The sequence below is a fragment of the Sapajus apella genome, unplaced genomic scaffold (genome assembly GCF_009761245.1).
Source record: "Sapajus apella isolate SASKATOON/1434 unplaced genomic scaffold, GSC_monkey_1.0 scaffold77, whole genome shotgun sequence".
Classification (NCBI taxonomy): domain Eukaryota; kingdom Metazoa; phylum Chordata; class Mammalia; order Primates; family Cebidae; genus Sapajus; species Sapajus apella.
Window position 1 is genome coordinate 800,777 of NW_022437017.1, and position 20,102 is coordinate 820,878.

The following is a 20,102-nucleotide window of genomic DNA, read 5'->3' on the forward strand; positions in this document are numbered from 1 at the left end:
CCTGTGCAGTGCGGTGCAGTAACTAGGAGCTGGGTCACATGCTCATCACATGCTCACAGTCCACACCACTGCCCCATGTCCACACATCCTGCATCATCGATGGAGACACCAAGAACCTACTGGGTGCCAGGGACATCATAACAACAGACACAAATGTCACACGCTTAAGGGGAATAATAATGCCTGGTTTTTTGGTTTTTTTAAGAGACAGGGTCTCCACTCAGTCCTCCAGGCTGGAATGCAGTGTCACAGTCATAGCTCACTGCAGCATCAAACTCCAGGGCTCCAGCCTCCTAAGTGGCAGGAATTATAGGCACGTGCCACTGTGCCTGGCTTTTTTTTTTTTTTTTTTTTTTTTTTTTGAGATGGAGTCTCAATCTGTCACCAGGCTGAAGTGCAGTGGTGTGACCTTGGCTCACTGCAACCTCCACCTCCTGGGTTCAAGAGATTCTCTTGCCTCAGCCTCCCAAGTAGCTGGGACTACAGGCTCATGCCACCAAGCCTGACTAATTTTCGTATTTTTAATAGACGGGGTTTCACCACGTTGGCCAGGGTTGTCTCGTTATCCTGACCTCCCGATCTGCCTGCCTCAGCCTCCCAAAGTCCTGGGATTACAGGCGTGAGCCACCGCACCTGGCCCACTTTTTTTTTTTTTTAAGAGACAGTCTTGCTCTGTTGCACAGGCTAGAGTGCAGTGGCATAATCATGGCTCACTGCAGACTCTTCCTCCCAGGCTCAAGCAATCCTCCTGCCTCAGCCTCCAGAGTAGCTGGGACTATAAGTGCACACCACCATGTCCAGCTGATTTTTTTTTTTAGACTGAGTTTTGCTGTCACCCAGGCTGGAGTGCAGTGGTGTGATCCTGGCTCACGGCAACCTGTGTCTCCCAGGTTCAAGCAATTCTCGTGCCTCCGGCTCCCAAGTAGCTGAGATTACAGATGTGCACCACCATGTCCCCCTAATTTTTGTATTTTTAGTAGAGGCAGGATTTTATGTTGGCCAGACTGGTCTTGAACCACGGACCTCAGGTGGTCCACCTGCCTCAGCCTCCCAAAGTGCTGAGATTACAGGCATGAGCCACTGCACCGGGCCTAATTTTTTTTCACTTAAAATTTTTTTTTGGCCGGGCGCGGTGGCTCAAGCCTGTAATCCCAGCACTTTGGGAGGCAGAGGCGGGTGGATCACGAGGTCAAGAGATCGAGACCATCCTGGTCAACATGGTGAAACCCTGTCTCTACTAAAAATACAAAAAATTAGCTGGGCATGGTGGCGTGTGCCTGTAATCCCAGCTACTCAGGAGGCTGAGGCAGGAGAATTGCCTGAACCCAGGAGGCGGAGGTTGCGGTGAGCCGAGATCGCGCCATTGCACTCCAGCCTGGGTAACAAGAGCGAAACTCCGTCTCAAAAAAAAAAAAAAAAAAAAAAAAAAAATTTTTTTTTGTAGAGACAGGGTCTTGCTATGTTGCCCAGGCTGGTCTCAAACTCCTGAGCTCAGAGAGTCCTCCTGCCTCAGTCTCCTTAAGCACAGAGATTACAGGTGTGAGCCACCTCGTCGGCCTAATATTTATTAAATCCTTACTGAGTGGCTGGCTGTGTACTAAAGGGCTCCCGGAAAGAGCTCTGCAAAAGTAGGCCCCTCACTTAGGAGCCTTTTTAACCCGAGGGATCTCCTTCCTAATGGTGAGGCCCCTTCCTAATGGTTAGTAAATTTTCTCAACACTCCTATCAGGTAGCTAACATGATTATCTCGATTTTACAGATGGGTAAACTGAGGCATAGAGCAGCAGTTTGGTGGGTCTGGGATGACAGTCCAGGTCTGGCCGGCTCTGGCGCCCGGGCTTGTACAGCCTCCCCTCTCGCGCGGCGGTCACGCCACTGTGTGCCAAGGCTGCGCTGGGCCGCTTCCAGCCCTGGGCCGCCTGGGGGAGGGGTGACCTCCCGCCGCCGCGCCCGCCCCGCGCGCCCTCCCCTTGCTGGGCCCCTGCCAGCCCCACCCCCTCCGGCCGCCGAGCCGTTCCGCCCCCCGCAGCAGCCCAGGGACAGCGGGCGGTGGGGGGAGGCTGACGGTGGGGGAACCCTAGCTTGGGGACTTAGGGAGGAAGGAAGGACAAAGCCGGACACCCCGGCGCGCACACACACCTGCTGTCCAGGTGAGATCCAGTCTCCAACCAGCGCCTTTGCACCCCCACCCCCCACTGCAGCCGGGGCGCCCGGGCGGCTGGAAGGGGCGGGGCCGGCTGGAGGGGCGGGGCCAGTAGGAGGGGCGGGGCGGGGCGGAGCCACCCCTGAGGGCCGGGCGCCCAGGCGGCGGCGCGCGAGGACGCACGGGCGGCGGGACGCAGGGACGGCGGCGGCCGGAGCGCGCCAGGCGAGTGGCACCCGGGGCTGGGTCGGGGTTCAAGTCCCGGTCGGGGATCGAGTGTGCACCCCCTCCACCTACTGTCCTACCCCCCACCTCTGACCCTGAAACACGACCTCGCTGATCTCAACGAGCCGCTGCCTCCAACTCCACCTTCTGTGTCCAAACTTTCCGGACTTGGAGTGGCTCTGTCCCCGCGTCCCTGCCCCTCCCCATCTTTGACCCCTTTCCCCCATCGATTCTTGGTGCCCTGCGCGTTTCCCCAGTCGTGGCTCCCTCTCCCCGCTCTCCACTGACTCTGTCCCCCTTTCTGCCTCTGTCCCCTCCCCGCACTGTCCCCCCTCGCTGTCCTCCACGGTCGTGCCCCAGGCGGCGGGAAGACCGCCGGGCGTCCGGCCGGGCTGGGCCTGCGCTTGGCGGCTGGGCCGGCGTGGGGAGCTGCAGCTGTTTGCCATTAGCCGGGGATCCCACAGGCCCCACCCCCTCCCTGCACGGGGCGGGGTCCTTCTCACTCCCTCAAGTTTGGGGCGAGAAGAGGGCCGGGAAGACCCCTGAGATGTGCAGGCTGGTCTGGGGTGGTGGGTTGGGGAAACCCGCGCCCCTTCCCTGAGCTCCCTACCTGTCCCCTCTGATAGGCTCCAGTCTTTCCATCTCTGTTTTTTCCCCGTCTCCTGCTCCCCAGGGGTCCCATAGCGAGAGAAGGGTCTCAGTCACAGACATCCATCTTCCCCATCACACCCTCTCATCTCCTTTCTCTTCTTACCCGCGACTCGCTGGTCCTCATCGAGGGCGGTCAGATGACTGAGGACCCTCAGACCTCAGTCTCCATATCTGGGAAATGGGTAGAGATATCTGGTGTGGAGTCTGGGGGTGGTGGCTTGGTGGGCAGTGAGGGGACCCACCAGGCTTAGGTTCACCTTCAGGCCCAGCCACTTCCCCATGGCCCCAGCGACCCGAGGCAAGTCACTGTACCTTTCTGTGCCCTCTGCATCGCCTTGTCTGTGAAACGGGATAACTGCCCATCTCACGGAATTGCCATGACAAAAGAGTTGATGTAAGGCCGGGAACGGTGGCTCACGCCTGTAATCCCAGCACTTTGGGAGGCCAGGGCATGTGGATCATGGCGACAAGAGATCCAGACTATCCTGGCCAACGTGGTGAAACCCCGCCTCTATTAAAAATACAAAAATGAACTGGGCGTAGTGGGGCGTGCTGGTAGTCCCAGTTATTTGGGAGGCTGAGGCAGGAGAATCCAGGAGGCGGAGGTTGCAGTGAGCTGAGATCCCGCCACTGCATTCCAGCCTGGGACAGAGGGAGACTCCACCTCAAAAAAAAAAAAAAGAGTTGATGTTATTATTACTGTTACTAATACTATTTGCCCAGGAGCACCCTCACTTCCCCCAGCTATTCTAATCCCGCTCTCTCCCTGCTTCTCCATCCCTTTTTGGTGGCCAGAAAATATTTTCGATCAACTTCCTGTTGCTCTGGGGTGAGCCTCCAGGCAAATGGAAAAACTAATTTCCTTCAATTGGTGACCTGTGTTCCAGGTGCTGAAAGACAGAGAAGCGAAGACAGAGGTGAGGAAAGACAGGGAGAGAGACACCGTGGGGGAGAGAGAGAGAGAGAGAGAGAGAGAGAGAGAGAGAGAGAGGGGGAAGGACAGAGACGTGGAGACAGAGAGACTTCGAAAGAGAAAAGGCAAGACGGGACAGGAGAACAAGGACCAGCTCAGCTGCTCCTGGAGCCCCAGCCCTGCCTTCATGCCCAGCAGGTGCCCTACCTGGCCCATCCTCCCAAGGTACCTGCTGCCCTGGCACCCAGAAAGGATCCACTCTGGTGGTGAGATGGGCTGGACCTCTGCAGCATGATGGCTGGAGGTCAGATAACAGAAAGGACCAGCCAAGTTCAGGCTGGTTATATTGGGGACAAAAGAGCCCTGGCCAGCCTCCAGGGCTGAGGGGGGTTTAGTGAGAGGCTCTGATTGTCCCTCCCTTTTGCAGCCTACAGGCACCCCCTCTTACTTCCTCCCCTCCACCCCCATGACTTCCCGGGGCCACCGCCCGGCCCTCTATCCCTACTGCGCCCCAAGCCCAGACGCATCCTAGGCGGGCAGGAAGTTCTGTGTAGCCCGGCAGTGAAACTGTTTATTTTTAGAGAAAATTGTTTCCATAAAGGGGAAAGGCTTCACTCCTAGCTGCCTCCCCAACTTTCCCTCCCCTGCCCCCACTGCCCCAGTCCAGGCCTGATCGAGCTCTCAGCTTTGGGATCACTGGGTATCCCCTGTGCCATGCTTGGCCTCTCATTGTCCCCCTGTGTCTCTGTCTCCTCAGATCCTTGCCAAAAGAGGAGGTTCCCCTCTTCCCCCACCCGTTAGCGCCTCAACCCCCATCTTTCCCTGTGGCCAGCTCTGGGCCTGGGCTAATGGGAGGGGGTGCAGGAAGGGTGGGGCCTATTAGGCTTGGGGCCCCCCAGCCCGAGAGCCATGTGGAGGCTAGGCTGTGGGAACAGCTGGAGCCTGTCCAGAGGCTGGACAGATGTGCAGGCAGGCAGTGAAGTTTGATTTCTTTGTTCCAGACCTGCAGTGGGGGGAGGGGGTGGGGAGCCCACCCCTCCTTCCGCAGCCAGGCTGGGTTTGCGCCTATGAGTGGGTCCCAGACCTGGGTGGAGGGCCAGGTGGGCCAGCTGTGGAGGGGGCTGGCCTCATTTCCTCCCCTCCCCCTACAGACTCCTAACTCCCGTTGCCATGGTTCCCTTTCCCCAGGTAAGCCTCAGCCAGTGCTGCAGGCTGTCTGACTCGCAGTCCCTCAAGTGACTTCTAGGAGCATCTGCAGACAAGAGGATGGCCCAGGTCCTGCACGTGCCTGCCCCCTTCCCAGGTCAGGGGACTCGGGGAAGAGGGCCCTGCCCTGGGGAGCTTCAGTCCTGGAAGCCCGAGGGACAGGGGACCCTGCCTTGGGGGCCTTGAGGGTGGGACCCACAGCCCAGCAATTAGAGGTCTAAGGGAGGAGTCAGAGTCCTGCTCTGGGAGGGTCTGAGGTGGGTGGCAGAGTCTTACCAGAAAAAGGGGGTTGTCTAAGCGGGGAGTAGGGCCCTGTCCTGGAGGCCTTTGGGAGAAGACATGGCCTAGCGCCCGGAGTCTGATGGGGAGGGACAGCCCTGCCCAGGGAGGTCTGAGAGCAGACACAGTCGGGCACCAGGTGGGCTCCCATCTCTTGGACAAGTGAACCCACCTCTCCCCGGGTATCAGCCTTCGCCCTAAGAATGGGGACAGCAGGATTCAATGGTTCTGGTGTTTCTCCCACCCCAGGGACCTCCGGCCCAGCCTCCCCACCGGCCTTCCCTCCCAAGGAGCCCGACCCACCCTACTCCGTGGAGACCCCCTATGGCTACCGCCTGGACCTGGACTTCCTCAAGTACGTGGACGACATTGAGAAGGGCCACACGCTGCGTCGTGTGGCAGTGCAGCGCCGCCCCCGCCTGGGCTCTCTGCCCCGTGGCCCCGGCTCCTGGTGGACGTCCACCGAGTCGCTGTGCTCCAACGCCAGTGGGGACAGCCGGCACTCAGCCTACTCCTATTGCGGCCGTGGCTTCTACCCTCAGTATGGTGCTCTGGAGACCCGCGGTGGCTTCAATCCGAGGGTGGAGCGCACACTGCTGGACGCCCGTCGCCGTCTTGAGGACCAGGCGGCCACACCCGCTGGCCTGGGCTCCCTGACCCCTAGTGCGGCTGGCTCGACGGGCTCCCTGGTGGGCGTGGGGTTGCCACCCCCGACACCACGGAGTTCGGGACTGTCCACACCAGTGCCTCCCAGCGCTGGTCACCTGGCCCACGTGCGGGAGCAGATGGCGGGCGCCCTGCGGAAGCTTCGACAGTTGGAGGAGCAGGTGAAGCTGATTCCCGTGCTCCAGGTGAAGCTGTCGGTGCTCCAGGAGGAAAAGCGGCAGCTCACAGTGCAGCTCAAGAGCCAGAAGTTCCTGGGCCACCCCGCGGGGGGCTGGGGCCGCAGCGAGCTATGCCTGGACCTCCCCGATCCCCCAGAGGACCCAGTGGCACCTGAGACCCGGAGTGTGGGCACCTGGGTCCGAGAACGGGACTTGGGCGTGCCTGATGGGGAGGCCACCCTTGCCGCCAAGGTTGCTGTGCTGGAGACCCAGCTCAAGAAGGCGCAGCAGGAGCTGCAGGCAGCTCAGGCCCGGCAGGCCCACCCCCAGCCCCAGGCCTGGCCACCCCCGGACAGCCCGGTCCGTGTGGACACTGTCCGGGTGGTGGAAGGGCCGCGGGAGGTAGAGGTGGTGGCCAGCACAGCCGCTGGCGCCCCTGCACAGCGGGCCCAGAGTCTGGAGCCTTACGGGGCAGGGCTGAGGGCCCTGGCAATGCCTGGTGGGCCTGAGAGCCCCCCTGTGTTCTGCAGCCAGGAGGTGGTGGAGACGATGTGCCCAGCGCCCACTGTGGCCACCAGCAACGTCCACGTTGTGAAGAAGATTAGCATCACAGAGCGCAGCTGTGACGGAACGGCAGGTAAGCAGCTGCAGGCAGGGGAGAACGGCTAGGGGAAACAGTGAGGGGCTCTTTCTTCCCATGGCTCAGCCTGGACCCTCAGAATGCCAGGGTCCAGGTGGGGCATGGTGATGCACACCTGTGATCCCAGCAATTTGGGAGGCCGAGGTGGGGGCGGATCACTTGAGCCCAGGAGTTCAAGACTAGCCTGGCCAACATGGTGAAACCCATCTCCACTAAAAATGCGAAACAGCCAGGTGTGGTAGTACATGCCTGTAATCTCAGCTACTCAGGAGGCTGAGGCAGGAGACTAGCTTGAGCCTGGGAGGCGGAGGTTGCAGTGAGCCGAGATTATACCACTGCACTCCAGCCTGGGCAACAGGAGACTGTCTCAAAAAAAAAAAAAGAATGCCAAGGTCCAGCCGCAGCCCTGGCCTTCCACCAGACACATCACTGCAACTCTTAGAGTCTCTGTCTTGTCATCAACAAAACGGGGAGAATCGTGAGTCACTGTTAGGGCTGTAGCAACCATACAGAGAAATTAGGTGACTGCCACTTTGTCAGTATCCAGAAAGCTGGAGGTGTCTGGGGGAAAGTTCCGCAAGGCTGTTGGTTTGCAAGGCAGGAATCAATCTCAGACCAGTTTAAGCAGTGAAAAGGAAATGTGTTGTTATGTACCTTATGACAGCTTTAGGCATGGCTGGATCCAGGTGCACAAACATCTTGTTGTTCTGTTGTCGTTGTTGTTGTTAAGAGATAGAGTCTTGGTGGGGTGTGGTGGCTTACACCTGTAATCCCACCACTTTGGGAGGCCGAGGTGGGCGGATGACGAGGTCAAGAGATTGAGACCATCCTGGCCAACATGCTGAAATCCCCTCTCTACTAAAAATACAAAAATTAGCCAGGTGTGTTGGTATGTGCCTGTGGTCCCAGCTACTCGGGAGGCTGAGGCAGAAGAATCACCTGAACTCAAGAGGCGGAGGTTACCTTGAGCCGAGATTGCACCACTGCACTCCAGCCTGGCAACAGAGCAAGACTCTGTCTCAAAAAACAAAAAAAAAAGAGGGAGAGAGTCTTGCTCTGTTTCCCAGGCTGGAGTGCCGTGGTGCGATCATGGTTCACTGCAGCCTGGACCTCCTGGGTTCAAGCAATCCTCCCACCTGAGCCTCCTGAGTAGCTGGGACTACAGGCAGACACCACTGTGCCCACTAATTTTTTTTTACTTTTTGTAGAGACAGAGTCTTGTTATGTTGCGCAGACTGGTCTCAAACTGCTGGGCTCAAGTGATCCTCCTGTCTTGGCCTCCCAGAGTGCTGGGATTATAAGCGTGAGCCACCACTGTGGCCTCAGTGCTCAGATATCATCAGGAATCTAACTTGGTGTCTTTCTCTTCTTGTTTACCATGGGGGGCTTCCCTTTCAGGCAGGCAAAGGAAGGTGACCTCACTGCTCCAGGCATCTCCATGTCCAATTTAGTGGAGTGGGAGTTCCTTAGTCCAAAGAGGACCAGTAAAAATCCCAGGGGTGGCCTTCATTGGCTGGCCTGGATCATATGCCCATTGCTGAGCCAATCACGGTGTCCCTGGCTGCCCAGCTATGGATGCTGGGGGTAGGAGAGCCCCACCCAAGCCCTGTGGCCTTTGAGGGAGCAAGGGGGTGCTTCCCAGAGGAAGTACTGAGTCCTCATGCCAGGAAAGGGGGTGCCGGCAGTGCACAATGTCAGCGGCCGGGTTGCCCTGAGGTCCCTGGGAGAAGCCACCCAAATGATTCATAATGATGACAGCTGGGCCGGGTACAGTTGCTCACGCCTGTAATCTCAGAACTTTGGGAGGCTGGCGCAGGTGGATCACTTGAGGTCAGGATCACTCAGGAGTTCAAGACCAGCCTGGCCAACACAGTGAAACCCTGTCTCTACTAAAAATACAAAAATTATCTGGGTGTGGTGCTGTGCACCTGTAATTCCAGTTACTCCGGAGGCTGAGGCAGGAGAATCACTTGACTCTGGCAGGTAGGGATTGCAGTGAGCTGAGATGGCAACACTGTACTCCAGCCTGGGTGACAGAGTGACTGTGTCTCAAAATGATAATAGTGACAGCTAGCTGGGCATGGTGGCTCATGCCTGTAATTCCAGTACTTTGAGCAGCAGAGGCAGACCACTTGAGGCCAGGAGTTCAAGACCAGCCTGGCCAACATGGTGAAACCCTGTCTCTACTAAAAATACAAAAATTAGGTGGACATGGAGACACACACCTGGATTCCTAGCTTCTTGGGAGACTGAGGCAGGAGAATCACTTCAACCCGGGAGCCGGAGGTTACAGTGAACTGAGATCACACCACTGCACTCCAGCCTGGGTGACACAGTGAAACTCTGTCTCAAAATAATAATGATAATAAAGTAATGACAGCTGTTCTTGAAACATGGTGGGGGGGGGCTCTGCCAGGTGCACTCAGATTCATGCTGTGTGATATGGGGTGAGCAGCAGCACCTCTCTAGGCCTAAACATTCCTCTAGGGAGGTGGAGAATTGATGAATTAATGCACACAGTTAAGTGCTGGGTGCTGCTTCTGCTGATAATGTTCTGTCAACCCCGTTGGTTAGTTAGTTGATTGATTGATTGGTTGATTTAGAGACAGTCTTGCTCTGTTGCCAGGCTGGAGTGCAATGGCACAATCTTGGCTCACTGCAACCTCCACCTCCCAGGTTCAAGCAATTATCCTTCCTCAGCCTCCACAGGTGCTTGCCACCATGCCCCGATAATTTTGTATTTTCAGTAGAGACCAGGTTTCACCATGTTGGCCAGGATGCTCTCGATCTCTGGTTAACCCTGTTTATGCCTGGGGAAACCGAAGCTTAAGGAGAGGATTCATTTGTCCTGTGTCACAGCCAGGAAGTGGCTGAACTGAGCCAGGATCTAAACCCAGGACATCAAGCCTGTAATCATAGCACTTTGGGAGGCTAAGGTGGGTGGATCACCTGAGATCAGAAGATCGAGACCAGCATGGCCAACGTGGTGAAACCCCGTCGCTACTAAAAATATAAAAATTCCCTGGGTGTGGTGGCACATGCCTGTAATCCCAGCTACTTGGGAGGCTGAGGCAGGAGAATCGCTTGAATCCAGGAGGCGGAGGTTGTAATAAGCCAAGATTGCGCCACTGCACTCCAACCTGGGTGACAGAGTGAGATGCCATCTCAAAAAAATAATAATAATAATGATTATAAATAAATAAACCCAGGACAGCTTCAACCTGCAGCAGGTCTCGAAGGTAGGGCCCAAGTTCTCATCCCAGCCTCAAATGCCAGGTGGCCAGAGCCCCTACCGGCAGACTAGAGGGCAGGGACCCAGCTGTGTTTTCTCGCTGGCCCATGTTGTTCCTGGCCAGCTCTGGACACCACCCGCCTGTTCTATGTCTATCCGAAACACCCGGCCCTGCGGTTCTGGCCCCCTCCCAGAGGCCCCGCCTGGCCCAGCCTCTAAATCTCTGAAAGGCAACCACCATTACAGATGTGCCTCCCAGAGCAGCCAGAGGCCTTCTGCCTGCAGGACAAAAGGACAGACAGACATAGCGATGTGCACCTTCTTTGCATTCGAGCTGCTGTCCTGAAAGTGCTTCCTGGAGTCTCATTTTATTCCCTCTTGCTGCAGCAGCCCCAATTTCTGCCTTGCTTGGGCCAAGCTGGAATGTCTTAATTCATTTCTATATCCTCCTTGTTTGTGGTTTTTTTTTTGAGACTGAGTCTCACTCTGTCGTCCAGGCTGGAGTGCAGTGACACAATCTTGGCTTACTGCAACCTCCACCCCCTGGGTTCAATTCAAGCAATTCTCCTGCCTCAGCCTCCCAAGTAGCTGGGACTACAGGCATGCACCACCATGCCCAGCTAATTTTTGTATGTTTAGTAGAGACAAGGTTTCACCATGTTGTTGGCCAGACTGGTCTCGAACTCCTGACCTCAGATGATCTGCCAGCCTTGGCCTCCAAAAGTGCTGGGATTATAGGTTTAAGCCACCGCACCCAGCCCTTAATTCATTTCTGTATCTTCTCATTCAGTGTTTACCGAGTGCCTACTATGTTCCAGATTCTTCTGTGCACTGAGGACAAACCAGTGTACAACACAGACACAAAAACCACTGCAGTATCAGCCAACATGGTGACACATTCCTGTGGTCCCAGCTACTTGGGAGGCTGAAGGTGGGAGGATGGCTTGAGCCCAGCCATTCAAGACTACAGTGAGCCACGATGGCACCATTGCACTGCAGCCTGGGTGACAGTGAGACCCTGTCTCAAAAAAAAGCCACTGCAATAAATAAATAAGAGATTGCAACAGATGAAGGATGAATTATCATTGCAGAGAATGTGTGGGAAGCAGATAGGTTAGGCATGGGGTTGATTCCAATTCTGTTTTCCCTACTCCTTAGCTCTGTATCTTTGAGCAAGCGATTTTTTTTTTGAGATGGAGTCTCGCTCTGTCACCCAGGCTGGAGTGCAGTGGTACAATTTCAGCTCACTGCAACCTTAACCTTCCTGGTTCAAGAGATTCTCCTGCCTCAGCCACCCAGATAGTTGGAATTATAGGTGCCTACCACCACATCTGGCTAATTTTTGTATTTTTAATAGAGAGAGGGTTTCACTGTGTAGGCCAGGCTGCTCTCAAACGCCTGACCTCAAATGATCCACCCATCTCAGCCTTTGAGCAAGTGATTTAATATCTCTGTGCCTCAGTTTCTCATTTGCAAATTGGGAGTCCTGGTGGCACAGTATCACTGGAATAATGTGTTCATTTGTCCGGGCGCAGTGGCTTATGCCTGTGAGCTCTGGGAGGCCGAGGGAGGAGGATTGCTTGAGCCCAGGGAGTTGAGGCTACAGTGAGTCATGACCACGCCACTGCATTCCAGCCTGGGCAAGACCAATCTTGTTGGGGGGGTGGAGGAAAAAGAATCAGTTCATGTCAAGTATTCATCATGGTACCAGGCACATGTCGATATTTGGTGCCTACGGTCAGCTCTTGGCTCTATAGCCTCTCCAGGGAGCATCTTTGAACAAAGACGTGAAAAGAAAGAAGTTGGCTGGGTGAGGTGGCTCACGCCTGTAATCCCAGCAGTTTGGGAGGCCGAGATGGGCAGATCACCTGAGGTCAGGAGTTCAAGACCAGCTGGCCAACATGGCATAACCCCATCTGTACTAAAAAAAAAAAAAATAGAAAATTAGCTGGGCGTGGTGGCGCATTCCTGTAATCCCAGCTACTAGGGAGGCTGAGGCTGAAGAATCGCTTGAACCCAAGAGGAGGAGGTTGTGGTGAGCTGAGATCCTGCCACTGCACTCCAGCCTGGGTAAGAAGAGCAAAACTCCATCTCAAAAAAAGAAAAGAAAGAAGTTGGGAAAAACAATGTTCCAGGGAGGGGCACAGCAGGGACAAAGACCCTCAGATAAGCAGAGGCTCCGGTGTGTCAAGGAGGTTGAACAAACTGGAATGTGATGAGATACACAAGGTACAGGGTAGTCTTCTCACTGGGGGTGAGTCCTTCAGAGCTCCTGGGCTGTGAGGAGGAGCATTGTGGGAAATGAGATGACCCAGGGCAAGGAGTTGACAAGTGCTCAGAGGATCCACAAGTGCTCAGATGACCCACTTGTCACTTAGGCGGGTCAGCTTGGTGGGTAAATCAGGGAGGGCTCCTTGGAGGAGGAGGCACAGAAGGGCCCAACCTTTTTTTTCTTTTTTTTTTTTTTTTTAAACAATATCTTCATAACAGCTGGGTACCATGGCTCATGCCTATAATCCTTTGAGGGGCCAAGGCGAGTGAATCGCTTGAGCCCTAGAGTTTGAGACCAGCCTGGCCAACATGGCAAAATGCTGTCACTGCTAAAAATACAAGAATTAGCTGGGTGTGGTGGTGCATGCCTGTAATCTCAGTTGCTCAGGAGGCTGAGGTGGGAGGATCACCTGAGCTCAACAAGGTTGAGGCTGTAGTAAGCCATGATTGTACCACTGCACTCCAGAGTGAGACTCTTTCTCAGAAAACAAAATATATAAAATATTTTCATAACATTCAGAGGCCCAACCTCTCTGCTATCTCCTGAGGCCACTGTTTTTTTGTTTTGTTTTTAGTAGAGTAGAAATCCATGCACTGTAGCCAAAGGGCAGGGGAGATGGGAAGCAGGCTTCCCCTCAGGCTGGTGAAGGTGGGTGAGGCAGGCAAAGGCCTGGAAATCCCACAAAATCTCGCCACTCCCACCCCCACCTGGCAAAGCCACCACAGGGATATCCGTGAACAAAGGGGAAGAAACCTGGTGCTGGGGGGGTTCTCCCCACAGCGTTGACATTCCTCTACTCTTGTTCAAAGTGTATTCCAATGAAAGCAGTTTATATTCTTTGTGAAAGGTTTGGAAAGTACAGAAAAATCTAGAAGAGGCTGGGCTCAGTGGCTCACACCTGTAATCCCAGCACTTTGGGAGGCTGAGGCAGGTGGATCTCCTGAGGTCAGGAGTTCAAGACTAGATTGACTAATATGGTGAAACCCCATCTCTACTAAAAATATCAAAATGAGCCGGGCATGGTGGTGTGTGCCTGCAGTCCCAGTACTAGGGAGGCCAAGACAGGAGAATTCCTTGAACTCGGAAGGCAGAGGCTGCAGTGAGCCAAGATCGCACCACTGCACTCCAGCCTGGCTGACAGAGCTAGACTCCATCTCAAAAAACAAAAATCTAGAACAAACAAAACCCTTGTAAACCCACCACTGCCCAAGTATAGCTGCCATCAAAGCTGCTGCTTTGCTTCTGATTTTTTTTTTTTTTTTTGAGACGGAGTTTCGCTCTTGTTACCCAGGCTGGAGTGCAATGGCGCGATCTCGGCTCACCGCAACCTCCGCCTCCTGGGTTCAGGCAATTCTCCTGCCTCAGCCTCCTGAGTAGCTGGGATTACAGGCACGCGCCACCATGCCCAGCTAATTTTTTGTAGTTTTAGTAGAGACGGGGTTTCACCGTGTTGACCAGGATGGTCTCGATCTCTTGACCTCATGATCCACCCGCCTCGGCCTCCCAAAGTGCTGGGATTACAGGCGTGAGCCACCGCGCCCGGCCATGATTTTTTTTTTTTTTTTTTTAAGAGATAGAGTCTTTGTTGTCCAGGCAGATCTTGAATTCCTGGTGTCATACAATCTTCCTGCCTCAGCTGCCCAAAGTACCAGATTTTTTTTTTTTTTTTTTTTGAGACAGGTTTTTGCCCTGTCACCCAGGCTGGAGTGCAGCGGTGCAATCACAGCTCACTGCAGCCTCGACCCCCCGGGCTCAGGTGATCCTCCCACCTCCCACCTCAGCCTCCCACATAACCACAGGTGCACATGACCATGCCTGGCTAATTTTTGTATTTTTAGTAGAGACCATGTTTTGCCGTGTTGGCCAGGCTGGTCTCAAGCTCCTGGCCTCAAGTGATCCACTCACCTCAGCCTCCCAAAGTGCTGGGATTACAAATGTGAGCTACCACACCCAGCCTAAATTTAAAAAATAAACGTATTTTAGGCCGGGCATGGTGGCTCACGCCTGTAATCCCAGCACTTTGGGGGGCTGAGGTGGGCAGATCCCCACACTTTATTATTCTTTTTACTAAGATGAGGTCTCACTGTGTTGCCCAGGCTGTTCTCAAGTGATCCTTCCACCTCAGCCTCCTGAGTAGCTGGGGTTACAGGCGTGTACCTCCACACCCAACTTTTTCTGGTTTTATTGAAGTATACTTAATAGGCAAAAAAATGCACACATTTAATGTATACATTTTTGAGTCTGGTGCTTCAGTTCCTTCATTTGGAGTTGCAAAGGCAGCCATAGACAATATGGAAATGAACGAGGATGGCCAAGTTCCAATAAAACTTTATTTGCAGACCCTGAAATTTCAATTTCACATACTTTTCATGAGTCCCAAATTAAATTATTCTTTCCCATCCATTAAAAAATGTAAAAGCGGCACCCACAGGCTGAAGCTCCCCACCCTGTGCTCTCCACTGTCAGTGCCACCCCCACCCCGTCTAATACCATTCCTTGCAATCCACCTTCCAGAAAGTCAGAAACTTATTTAGACATTGGAGTGTCCTTGAAAAATATGCTTTGTGCATGTTGAATTTCCTTAAATGGTATTGTGCTTCAGAGAAACAGAAATCTCTTTCTGTTTCTTATTTTTACCCCTTCATACACTATTTTTGAACACACCACACTGATGTTTGTAAATCTGGTTTGTCACTTTTTATTTTCTTCCTTTTTTTTTTTTTCTTTTTCTTTTTTGAGACGGAGTGTTGCTCTGTAGCCCAGGCTGGAGTACAGTGGCACAATCTCAGCTCACTGCAACCTCCACCTCCCGGGTTCAATCAATTCTCCTGCCCCAGCCTCGTGAGTAGCTGGGATTAGAGGCACTTGCCACCGCCCCCAGCTACTTTTTGTATTTTTAGTAGAGACGGGGGTTCACCATATTGGCCACGCTGGTCAGGAACTCCTGACCTCATGATCTGCCTGCCTCAGCTTCCCAAAGTGCTGGGATTACAGGCGTGAGCCACAGCACCCGCTTACCGTCTTACCTAATCCCCTCATGGTGCGTACCTGGCTACTTTCAGTTTCTGGCCGCCATGAACAATGCTGGAGTCATCCTCACACATCCCCTCCTGTGGGACTGCCTGTTCCTACAGGATGTGCAACTTCAAGTTCTGTCTCATCCTCTCCGAAAAAAGCTCTCCCTGTCTATACTGCTAACACCGTGCTCAGGTTCAAGGTGTCCATTTTCTCATATCCTCACCAACATATGGCTTTATCTGTCTTTCTAATTTTTCTTTCTTTTTTTTTTTTTCTTATTTGAGACAGAGTCTCGTTCTGTTGCCCAGGCACCATCTTGGCTCACTGCAACCTCCACCTCCCAGGTTCAAGCGATTCCTCCTGCCTCAGCCTCTCTAGTAGCTGGGATTACAGGTGTCCACCACCACACCTGGCTATTTGTATTTTTAGTAGAGACGGGTGTCACCATGTTGGCGAGGCTGGTCTCGAACTCTTGACTTCGTGATCTCCCCTCCTCAGCCTCCCAAACGGCTGCAATTACAGGCATGAGCCACCAAGCCCGGCCCCATCTTTACAATTTTTTTTTTAACCTGTGATAGCTGTTACGTAATGGTATCTCCTTACTGTTATGTTTGTTTTTTGAGACAGGGTCTCATCGTGTCACCCAGGCTGGAGTGCAATGGCACGATCTCGGCTCACCGCAACCTCCGCCTCCTGGGTTCAGGCAATTCTCCTGCCTCAGCCTCCTGAGTAGCTGGGATTACAGGCACACGCCACCATGCCCAGCTAATTTTTTGTATTTTTAGTAGAGACGGGGTTTCACCATGTTGACCAGGATGGTCTCGATCTCTTGACCTCGTGATCCACCCGCCTCGGCCTCCCAAAGTGCTGGGATTACAGGCGTGAGCCACCGCGCCCGGCTATGTTTGTTTTTTGAGACAGGGTCTCATCGTGTCACCCAGGCTGGAGTGCAGTGGCACAGTCATGGTTCACTGCAGCCTCAACCTCCTGGGCTCAGGTGATCCTCCCACCTGAGCCTCCTTAGTAGCTAAGACTAAAGGCCTGTGTCACCACATTTGGGTAATTTTTTGTAGAGACGGGGTCTTGCTGTGTCGCCCAAGCTGGCCTCAAATTCCTGAGTTGAAGTGATCCACCTCAGCCTTCCTAAGCGCTGGGACTACAGACATGAGTCTCGGAACTCAGCCCTCCTTACTGTTTTCATTGGCATTTCTCTGATAGGCAGTAACATAGGGCTTCTGCGTGTGAGCCTAATAAGCTTCCACTGTAAGTCATTTACTTGTAGCCTTTTGTCCATTTTTTCTCTGAGCAGTTTTTAGAAGTTCCTGGTATCTTGCAGAATCAAGATGGGCAAACTATGGCCTATGGGCCAAATACAGCCTGACACCTGTTTTTCTACCACCCACAGCTAAGCATGATTTTTATATTTTTTTAAATGGTTGAACGATTTTAAAAGTCTATTTTGGGCCAAGTGCAGTGGCTCACACCTGTAATGCCAGCACTTTGGGAGGCCAGGAGTTTGAGACCAGTCTGGGCAATATATTAAGACCCCATCTCGGCCGGGCGCGGTGGCTCACGCCTGTAATCCCAGCACTTTGGGAGGCCGAGGCGGGTGGATCACGAGGTCAAGAGATCGAGACCATCCTGGTCAACATGGTGAAACCCCATCTCTACTAAAAACTACAAAAAAAAATTGGCTGGGCATGGTGGCGCGTGCCTGTAATCCCAGCGACTCAGGAGGCTGAGGCAGGAGAATTGCCTGAACCCAGGAGGCGGAGGTTGCGGTGAGCCGAGATCGCGCCATTGCACTCCAGCCTGGGTAACAAGAGCGAAACTCCGTCTCAAAAAAAAAAAAAAAAAAGACCCCATCTCTACAAAAAAATTAAAAATTAGCTTGGCATGGTGGCACACATGTGTAGTCCCAGCTACTCAGTCTGAGGCAGGAGGGTTTCTTGAGCCCAGAATTTTGTGTGTGTGTGTGAAGATGGGATTCCACCATGTTTCCCAGGATTTTGAGGCTGCATCAAGCTATGATCGAACTCCAGCCTGGGCAACAGAAGTTGCCTGAAGTAGACTGGCCACAGTGACTCCTGTAATTCCAACACCGTGGGAGGCCCAGGTGGGCCGAGATCAGGAGTTTGAGACCAGCCTGGCCGACATGGTGAAACCTGTCTCTACAACAATACAAAAATTAGCCGGGCGTGGTGGCGGCGCCTGTAATCCCAGCCACTCCGGAGGCTGAGGCAGAGAATCGCTTGAACCCGGGAGGCGGAGGTTGCAGTGAGCCGAAATGGTGCCATTGCACTCCAGCCTGGGTGACAAGAGCAAGACTTCGTCCCAAAAAAAAAAAAAAAAAAGTTGCCTGAAGCACTGCCTGCTTCTCTGTTGGGGCAGAACGGGCTTTGGGTGCTGCTCTAAGTTTACTTATTGGTATTTTTTTCACATTGAAAAAAAAAATAGAGACAGTCTCACCCTCTCTCAAAATAAAATGTCTTGACATGAACAAGATTATGTGAAACTCAGACTTATCGGGTACAGCCACATGGAATCATTTACATACTGTCTGTGGCTGATTTTGCATTAGAACTGTGGCAGAGTTGAGCAGTTACAACCAAGTCCTTACGTTTGACGTAACCAAGAATGTTTGCTATCTAGCCCTTTCCAGAAAGTTTGTTGACCCTGTTCTAGAAGATTATCCCTTGCCTGTGCAGATCTTCGGTACCACCCTCCACACCCATGAGGATCTTAAAGGTCTTTATTTTTGTTTTTGTTTTTATTTTTGAGATGGAGCCTTGCTCTGTAATCCCGGCTGGAGTGCAATGGCACAATCTCAGCTCACTGCAACCTCCGCCTTCCTGGGTCCAGCGATTCTCCTGCCTCACCCTCCCAACTAGCTGGCATTACAGGTGCCCGCCACCACACCTGGCTAATTTTTGTATTTTCAGTAGACTGAGTTTCACCGTGTTGGCCATGCTGATCTCAAACTCATTACCTCATGTGATCCACCCACCTTGGCCTCCCAAAATACTGGGATTACAGGCGTGAGCCACCGCGCCCGGCCAGAAGTCTTCATTTTGGATATAGTTAAGACCCTTGTGTTCTGCATTTATGGATTATGCTTGGAGGAATTTTTTAAAGAACCTTAACTAGGCATATTGACTCATACCTGTAATCTCAGCACTTTGGTGGGAAAATTGCTTGAGTCTAGGAGTTCAGGGTCAGACTATGCAACATAGTAAGATCCTCATCTCTACAAAATACAAAAGTTAGCCAGGCATGATGTTGTGTGCCTGTAATCCCAGCTACTTGGGAGGCTGAAGTGGGAGGATTGCTTGAGCCCAGGGGTTGGAAGCTGTAGTGAGCTGTGATCGTGGTGCTGTACTCCAGCCTGGACAGCAGAGTGAGACCCTGTCACTGAATGAATGAATATGAAGGAATGAATATGAATGAATGAATGAATCTTTCCCCTTCCTGAGTCCCTGATACTCTGCTACATTATACCCCTTTAGCTTTGTAATTGTACCTTCATCTTAATCCTTCACAATTTTTTTTTTTTTTTTTTTTGAGACGGATTCTCCCTCTTTTGCCAGGCTGGAATACTGTGGTGCCATCTTGGCTCACTGCAAACTTCGACTCCCCCAGGTTCAAGCGATTCTCCTGCCTCAGCCTCCTGAGTAGCTGGGATTACAGATACATGCAACCATGCCCAGCTAATTTTTATATTTTTAGTCGAGATGGGGTTTCACCATGTTGGCCAGGATGGTCTTGATCTCCTGACCTTGTGATCTGCCCGCCTCGGCCTCCCAAAGTGCTGGGTTTACAGCTGGTGAGCCATCACGCCCGGCCCACAATTTCTTTCTTGTGTATAGTATGAGATAGAGATCCAGCTTGACTTTTCTCATGTAAAGTAAGCTGCTTCTCCCAAAACCACTCCACAGAATCCACCCTTTCCCACTGACTTGTGGAAACCCCCTCTGTCTTACCCTCAGTGCCCAAAGATTGGAGCCTGTGCTGGGCTGTCTTCTCTGACCCATTGGTCCATTTGTTAATGCAAAAATGCCCTGCTGTTCTGATGGTTGTGGCTTTGAAATATGTTTTACTCTCTCACAGACCGACTACTCCCTTGCCCTTGTTTTGTAGAATTGTCTTAGCTCATCACTGGACTTTAGTTCTTTTGTGTAAATGTTGGTGTCAGCTGGCCCCATTCCCCAGTGGGATAACAATAATAAGTATGATCAATTTTATTACTTGTTGTTATTCTAGCATTCCATGTCTAACCTTGAACTCCTTAGACTGGAAGGGGCCATCCCAGGTTTTGAAGTCACTTCCTGCGTTTCTGTTGGGGCAGAATGGGCTTTAGTTTTACTCTAGTTTCTTTGGTTTTATTTTTTTCACTTTTCTTTTTTTTTTTTGAGATGGAGTCTCACTCTTTCACCCAGGCTGGAGTGCAGTGGTGTGACCTCGGCTCGCTGTAACCTCTACCTCCTGGGTTCAAGCAATTCTTCTGGATTGCAGGCACACGCCACCACACCCAGCTAATTTTTGTATTTTTAGTAGAGCCGAGGTTTCACCATGTTGATCAGGCTGGTCTCAAACCCTGAGCTCAGGTGATCCGCCTGCCTCTGCCTCCCGAAGTGCTGGGATTACAGGTATGAACCACCGTACCCAGCCCTTTTTTTTTTTTTTTTTTTTTTTTTTTTTT

At 52.8% G+C, this 20,102-nt stretch overlaps 1 protein-coding gene across 5 annotated transcripts in view; it reads left to right on the forward strand.

Moving 5' to 3' along the window:
• The first annotated feature begins 1,998 nt into the window (after nucleotides 1–1,998).
• Nucleotides 1,999–20,102, forward strand: part of KANK2 (KN motif and ankyrin repeat domains 2) — a 36,105-nt gene continuing 18,001 nt past the window's right edge. The window contains exons 1-4 of one of the 5 annotated variants that reach the window (XM_032251735.1): nucleotides 1,999–2,150; nucleotides 3,907–4,157; nucleotides 5,121–5,235; nucleotides 5,667–6,878. In XM_032251735.1, the coding sequence (XP_032107626.1) occupies nucleotides 5,199–5,235; nucleotides 5,667–6,878 (1,249 nt within the window). In that variant the 5' untranslated portion in view covers nucleotides 1,999–2,150; nucleotides 3,907–4,157; nucleotides 5,121–5,198. Of the gene's footprint in view, nucleotides 2,151–3,667; nucleotides 4,158–5,083; nucleotides 5,236–5,666; nucleotides 6,879–20,102 lie in introns of those variants that run through there. The other 4 variants (XM_032251737.1, XM_032251736.1, XM_032251734.1 and 1 more) reach the window with 4 other exon arrangements.